At 39.4% G+C, this 7518-nt stretch overlaps 1 protein-coding gene across 1 annotated transcript; it reads left to right on the top strand.

Annotated features, from left to right (window-relative positions):
• The first annotated feature begins 660 nt into the window (after nt 1–660).
• On the top strand, nt 661–4914 carry cyp19a1a (cytochrome P450, family 19, subfamily A, polypeptide 1a). The gene is made up of 9 exons (XM_030046144.1): nt 661–861; nt 1039–1189; nt 1283–1437; nt 1568–1762; nt 2318–2432; nt 2554–2665; nt 2865–3027; nt 3206–3447; nt 4491–4914. The coding sequence occupies exons 1-9, from the start codon at nt 663–665 to the stop codon at nt 4752–4754; spliced, it is 1596 nt and encodes a 531-aa protein (XP_029902004.1). The 5' UTR covers nt 661–662; the 3' UTR covers nt 4755–4914.
• Nucleotides 4915–7518: the final 2604 nt, after the last annotated feature.

Below are 7518 nucleotides of genomic sequence, written 5' to 3'. Positions count from 1 at the left end.
TCCTCCACACAGAATGAGATTCTAATAATCTATCTGCTTGTATATATTGTTTCTTATAGATACAATGAAAATTGACCTTATGTTTGAGGTCCAACCAGCTTCTTATCATAAGGCACTGTTTAAAAATGAGTTTGACTTTCTCTTGGTCTCTTGCACTGAGGCAGGAGAGAAAACCGACATCTGGGTGCTAACCCAGTGCCTTGTGGAAAATGTAATATCGCTTTGCAAGGACGATAAGGCTCTAATAACAACAATATACATGTTTCCCTGCAGCTTTCCCAAGGGACTGAATGCAGGTGCACTGCTGTGGGCTTTCCAACCAAGTTAGACACTATGGGTCAGGGCAGAGCCTCTCAACAACTTTGATGTTTAAAGGATATCAGGATGGGCTGCATCTCATCTCACCAAAAGTGTCAGGGGTCACACGTGATAGGAGCTCACTCCAGTATGGGACTGTACAATCCAACATGAATCCATTGAAGTAACTCCAGTTGACTGAAGGACACTGGAAAAAATCCAGTCCCCAAGGTTACATATTGCTTACAATTTTCCTTCTTTGTTGTGACTTTTGCATTACCCTGACCTGGCTTGTAACTTGCTCAGACAGCCTATAAAAAGACTCTCATCTCTTGGATCAGACATTATTATTTGAATCTGTTCTCATGGAGCTGATCTCGGCCTGCGAGGGGACAATGTCTCCTGTACATTTGGATGATGTAATGGTCGACCTGCTGGTCCCCGGATCACAGAATGCCACAGCAGTGAGATCAGAGGGCATCACTATGGCAACTAGGACCCTAATACTGGTCCTCTTTCTGCTCCTGGTTGCCTGGAGCCACACAGACAAGGCAACTGTACCAGGTTAGTAACATCACCGAGCCATACAGATCTGTTGCATAAGTATTTTAAATGCACCTAAATGTCAGCAGCTCAAGACTGTCACTTGTATATATAATACAGGACCATGCCACTTTTTGTGTTCGATGTATAAGATACTGGTATGTGCTGGATTACATCTGTTGTCTTTTGCTGTAACAGGTCCTTCTCTCTATCTGGGTATTGGGCCGCTGCTGTCATACCTGAGATTCATTTGGACTGGCATTGGCACAGCCAGCAACTACTACAACAAGAAGTACGGAGACATAGTCAGAGTCTGGATCAATGGAGAAGAGACCATCATACTCAGCAGGTTGGTTATCTCTGTAAATGTCAATTAGTGAAGTTGCCCAGCAGTCAGCTGAACAGTGAAGTGATAACATTTATTATTATATTCCACCATCAGCTCATCAGCAGTGAACCATGTGCTGAAGCATGGACATTACACCTCACGTTTTGGGAGCAAGCTGGGACTCAGCTGTATCAACATGGATGGGAACGGCATCATATTCAACAACAACGTCACTCAGTGGAAGAGGATACGCACCTATTTCAGCAAAGGTAATATTTTCACTTATGACCTGTAGTCTGCATATGCACGCGTGCAGCCTCACTGATTTGCTTGGTTAGTGATTTGGAATATATTTCCTGCCCAGCTGTCACTGAACAACACTTGGACTTTCTGTGTCAGCTCTGACAGGTCCAGGTTTGCTGCACACAGTGGAAGTCTGTGTGTCCTCCATGCAGACACACCTGGACAGCCTGAGGAGCCTGAACCCAGATGGAGCAGGAAATGACACTTTGAGCCAAGTGGATGTGCTTAGTCTGCTGCGCTGCACTGTGTTGGATATCTCCAACAGGCTCTTCCTGGGTGTACCGTTTAACGGTGAGATGATGGTAACACTTTACAATAAGAATACAACAATTAACGTTAGTTAACGTTAGTTAATTCCGTAATGGTTAATTAACTGTTAGTTAAGGTTTATGGCATTTACTAATGTTAATAATAGCTACAATAACCCTTAAATAACATTAAATTAATACCTTAGCATGAACATGATTCTTAGACACATTAGTTAACAGTTAGTTAACTGTTACTTAATGTTTATTACCTGTTACTTAATGTTTATTACGGCATTAACTAACGTTAATTGTTGTACTCTTATTGTAAAGTGTTACCGAGGTAATAATATGAAACTATTTCTTAACTCACCTTATGATGCACAAACTGTCTAATTAAAGGTGACTGTCTGTTTAAGAGTCTGGAAAACAGATCAGAAACTGGTTTAGGATTTGAAAAATGCAAATGTATTTGCTCATGTCAGATGCTGAGAAATCACCCCAAGACTCTGTAAATATTTAGCTCTCCTGTACTGTAGAGTTGATATATTTTGTCTTAAATCATTCTTCAAATCATTCTTCTTTTCATTGCTGTTTCCAGAAAAAGAGCTATTGCTGAAAATCCAGAAGTATTTTGATACATGGCAGACAGTGTTGATCAAACCAGACATCTACTTCAAGTTTGACTGGATTCACCAGAGGCACAGGAAAGCAGTGTGAGTCTTTTTAACATTCATGATTCTTCTTCATCATACATAAGTCATCTTCTAAGTTTTTTGCCAAGTAAAGTCTCACTCTTTATGAATCATAACAAAGTGTTATTCATCTGACTTCCAGTCAGGATCTGCAAGATGCCATAGAAAGCCTGATAGAACAGAAAAGGAGAGAAATGCAGCAGACAGATAAACTGGACGATGTCAACTTCACTGGGGACCTCATATTTGCACAGGTCTGTTGGAGAACTGAACCACTGCCTTTATCTTTGCAAATGTCTGTGGCATTCCAGTTTCAAAGAAAATGACATTTACTTTTCTTTTCTTTTCTTTTCTTTTTTAAACCAATTGTTAATGTACTTCCACTGCCATGTAATAAATTATCTAATAATGGAACTGAATGTGCTTTTTCCCCGGGTTTGTGTGTGTTTTCAGAACCATGGTGAGCTGTCTGCAGAGAATGTGAGGCAGTGTGTGTTGGAGATGGTGATTGCGGCCCCAGACACTCTGTCCATCAGCCTCTTCTTCATGCTGCTGCTTCTCAAACAGAATCCTGAAGTGGAGCTGCAGCTTCTGCAGGAGGTAGATGCAGTCACAGGTAAGAAACTGGGAGACTGTAGGCTGCACTGCAAAAAACTCTGCATCTTATTTAGTCATTCAGTCGTATATTCAGTCTTACTGTAAACAAACAAGTACAAAAATCTGATAGTGGGATGAGGTAATCCCACTTTCTTCAGCAAATTACAGTAAAGATATCTGATTACCTCTCCATGCAGGTGATAAGCAGCTTCAAAACTCGGACCTTCAGAAGTTGCAGCTGATGGAGAGCTTCATCAACGAATCCCTCCGCTTCCACCCTGTGGTGGACTTCACCATGCGCCGCGCCCTGTCTGATGACATCATAGACGGCTACAGGGTACCGAAGGGAACAAACATCATTCTGAACATCGGCCGCATGCACCGAACAGAGTTCTTCCACCAACCCAACACATTCAGTCTGGACAACTTTAAAAAAAATGTAAGTGGATTTCTTTCTACATTCCTGTGTGGTATAGCATAAGATCGGGTATATAATATACAGCTTGGCAATATGCATGAAATCAAAAATCACTGTATCTTTGATAGAACACCTTGATATCAATATTGTGATGATAGTGTAGCAATGATTAGTAGTTTCAGAGATATTTGCACACAAGAGATTTCTGATTTCAATCATTACTAATGTGTTTATGATGAACAAGCATATAAAAACAAATAATAGACCAGGTTAAGACAACACTTATGACATATCATGATATTGATATAATATCAATACTTCAATATCAATAGTCCGAGCACCTTCTCTAACAGACTGTTACAGCTCCGCTGTCGAAGGGACAGATTCAGGAAATCATTCCTGCCACAAGCCATCGCACTGTACAACAAATCACATCTGTCTGAGAGAGACTCACAACTGTCTGCTGTATAGTTCTGTTTTAACACTCCACTACTCAGCACCTTAACTGTTTATTTATTATCTAGATATTATATGCTAGGTTAATATACATTCATACTGTTTTTCATACTGACTGGAGGGGAAGGGGTGATTCCATAAGGGGCCGAATCAAGTCTGATAGTTTCTGAATCCCAGTAGCGGGCGTCGGGTTCTGCCACTTGGTTTCTTGGTTTTCATGGTTTCACGCTAACTCTCTTTTTATCTATTACAACCATCTGTATACTTCAATAACATCTGTATATTTCATATTTATTACCATCTGTATATTTCACATTTCATATATCATATTCTTAGGTTAGTCTTTATTGTATATAACCAAACCATATTCTTAGGTTAGTCTTTATTGTATATATTTAGTCTATATGTAGTCTTGTATTGTATATATTTATTGTATATATATATTTCTGCATCTATTATTGTCTATTTAATTTTATTTTATGCTTCTATTGATGCTGCTGTAACGTAAGAATTTCCCAGTTTGGGATCAATAAAGTAAATCTATCTATCTATATCAATAAATTGCCGAGCCTTCATCAAGAATCAAGAACCTTCTCCCTTCTCCTCAGGTTCCTCGCCGTTTCTTCCAGCCATTCGGTTCAGGTCCTCGCTCCTGCGTTGGCAAGCACATTGCAATGGTGATGATGAAATCCATCCTGGTGACGCTGCTGTCCCAGTACTGTGTGAGTCCCCATAATGGCTTAACACTGGACTGCCTCCAGCAGACCAACAACCTCTCGCAGCAGCCTGTGGAGCACGAGGAAGAGGCGACACATCTCACCATGACGTTCCTGTCGAGACAAAGAGGAAGTTCTCACACAGCGGGGTTTTGAGCCTCGGACCCGCTTTTTGTTTCTCTCTTACTCATATGTAAGGGGCATATTTGAACTATCTTCTGACTGTACAAAGCTAAACTGTATATTATATATTTCAAATCACATTCCTATCTCAACTATATGTATCACATGAAATGTACTTTTCATCATTAAACATGCTAAAACTATTTCCATTAGTGCCATGTTGCCTTCATTTCTATGTTGTCTCATTTTTGAGAATGCAATCACCTGCTCAATGTAGTAGAGAAATCTTCCTAAGTTGAAGTCTCTTTTGTACAATCCATATCTCATTTGTCTCAGAGTCTAAAAACTCTTCTCTAACTCAACTGCTTCTATTATTCTACTTCTTCTCCTTTTGTGATGGGTACAGATTTAATAAGAGTAAAAGGTTTTGCCTGGATTCACCTTATCTGTGTACCTCATGAAAAAAGTATATCTAAAATTTTTTATATTCAGTACAAAATGCAACTGTGAATTCATGTATGTAGGCTATGGAGAGTGGAGAAAAAAAAAAAAAAAAAAAAAAACACCAGACTTTTTTCTCCTCATTTTGCAACCACAAAGAGTGGTCAAGGGAGGGACCTACAACAGACAACAGAGACAAGATCCTTACCCTCACCACAGCCTAAACCAGAAGAGTGATCTCTACCAGGCGTATCTCCCTTTAGTAGTAGACTATAGGACTACCTTTAGTAGTGGACTATAGGTCCACTACTAAAGGTCTCTCTCTCTCTCTCTCTCTCTCTCTCTCTCTCTCTCTCTCACACACACACACACACACACACACACACACACACACTCATACACACAACTCACGAGGATTAGGCAAACAGTCTAGAGATGAATGAAAGAGTGACGGCTGTCATCATTTTTTACAATAGTGAAGCATCAGACTATGTAACCTATTTTAACTCCCACTCTGACATTTTTTCTGTTTTTCTCCTGCGAGTCTGCTCAGTGGTCCAGTGACATCTTTATCAGAAGTGAGTAAAAAAAGATTTGAATGAAGAGAGAGAGCAGAAGTAGCAAAAACATATGTTTTGCAAACATTTTGAATCATCACAACCATGAGAGGTTCTTCATCGTACAGTCATAAATCTGCACACAAAATTTTAGGCCAATAGGTCCACTGTTTTCTGAGATTAGACACGGACCAACAGACAGACACACACACACGCACGCGAGCGTGCGCACGCAAATATACACAGGACCAAAAGATCTCTGCCAGGCAGTGGATACTAAAACGCAAGCAATCTGTTCACTACATCTAATTTAAACTACAACTGTATGCCTCTTGGTAAACATGGCAGTGCATTTCACATGCAAAAGCTGCAGTTTGTATTGCTTCCACATAGAGAGTCTGTGCAGCAGAAACAGATAAGATGTTGAGCTGTGCAGTGCAGTTCCTGCGGCCATCACATGGACACCAATGACGCAAAAGGTGAAACGTCAATCTAAAAAGGAGCATCAGTGACAGACCAACATGCACTGCAGCACCACAGAAGTGTGTGTGTGTGTGTGTGTGTGTGTGTGTGTGTGTGTGTGTGTGTGTGTGTTTCCAGTTCTGGTTAAATAAAGGTTAAATTAAAGAAAATAAAATTATCCAGGCCTGCTTTATGCCAGTACATATCTTTAAACTGTGCTGAAGTTTAACAGTATTTGAGTTCTATAATAAGTCTGATTTGATCTAATTGTCCACCACCACAACACAGTAGAGCAAAACCATATTCCTTGCATTCTGCATATAAGAGTTAATGCAAAAGACCTCCAAATTCATTCATTCATTCATTCATTCATTCATTCAGTTGGCAACAACTTGATAGTCAATGTCTATTTACTCATCCACTCCTTCATTCACTCCCCTTCATTCACTCATTCATGCATAGTTTCTTGCACTGCTTATTCTGCCTGCATATATGTAAATATGCTAATTCATTCCATTTGATAGTTCAAATATTAATTTCTAGAGTCGTTGAGCATGTTTCTTCATCTGAGAGGTGTCTAATTACTGTTTTATGTTTTCTGCACAAAAAAAAGGAATCACTGTAATGGGAATTTACTATATCAGATCTGTGACTGATTAATTGTTATTAAATTAAAAATGGTGTCGCAGTCAAACAAATAGATGATAAATCTTTAATGAGTGCAAATTTAAACTATAGTGCAATATTGCTGCTATTTTGGTGCCCTTCATATGAGGCCATATTTTTTTTCTATTAAAGAAACATGTATTTTGGTTGCAGGTGCACCACACCAGTTTTTACTGGAATCACACAGACAGGCACTATGGGCCTTATTTACTCCTTAAATTACTCACCCCTCAGACTAAGAAACTTATCTTTGTTGGTTTGATATATATGAGGCACGGCAAATGGAGTTATTATTTCTGATGCGTGGGTATTTAATAAACTCAAAAAAGATTTTTTTTCATCCACCCACAACCCATCTATTAATCAGAATGTTAAGTTTTATGACCCAAAACTGCACGATCTGAGGATTATCCGGTGCCCGTGGATATAACTGCAATACCCGCATCACCACTGTGTGGTGCTGTTACATGTTACTGTAGCCCATGCCTGTGTTTTGCTTTGATCTTGCTACATTCAGTAGTTGGTGCCTGTGTGTAATTAATAGGCCTATTATTTCATTGTTTTTTGATACAAGTTTTTGTTAGTTCTTAATAAATTCTTTATCTCTTGATATCATGGTAGTGACTGTTTTGATTCAAAACAAGCATCATGCATCAGATATATTGGTGTGC

The sequence above is a fragment of the Myripristis murdjan genome, chromosome 3, assembly GCF_902150065.1.
Source record: "Myripristis murdjan chromosome 3, fMyrMur1.1, whole genome shotgun sequence".
NCBI lineage: Eukaryota > Metazoa > Chordata > Actinopteri > Holocentriformes > Holocentridae > Myripristis > Myripristis murdjan.
The sequence above is the reverse complement of the archived record's forward strand: the minus strand, read 5'-3'. Positions and strand labels throughout refer to the sequence as shown.

What these genes read in the sequence shown, in the direction of transcription:
- cyp19a1a (XM_030046144.1), top strand. Translation starts at nt 663, where the DNA reads ATGGAGCTGATCTCGGCCTGCGAGGGGACAATGTCTCCTGTACATTTG. An exon ending in GGAGGTAGATGCAGTCACAG is followed by an intron (nt 3,028 to 3,205) that starts GTAAGAAACTGG and finishes CTCTCCATGCAG; the next exon opens with GTGATAAGCAGCTTCAAAAC. An exon ending in TGGACAACTTTAAAAAAAAT is followed by an intron (nt 3,448 to 4,490) that starts GTAAGTGGATTT and finishes CCTTCTCCTCAG; the next exon opens with GTTCCTCGCCGTTTCTTCCA.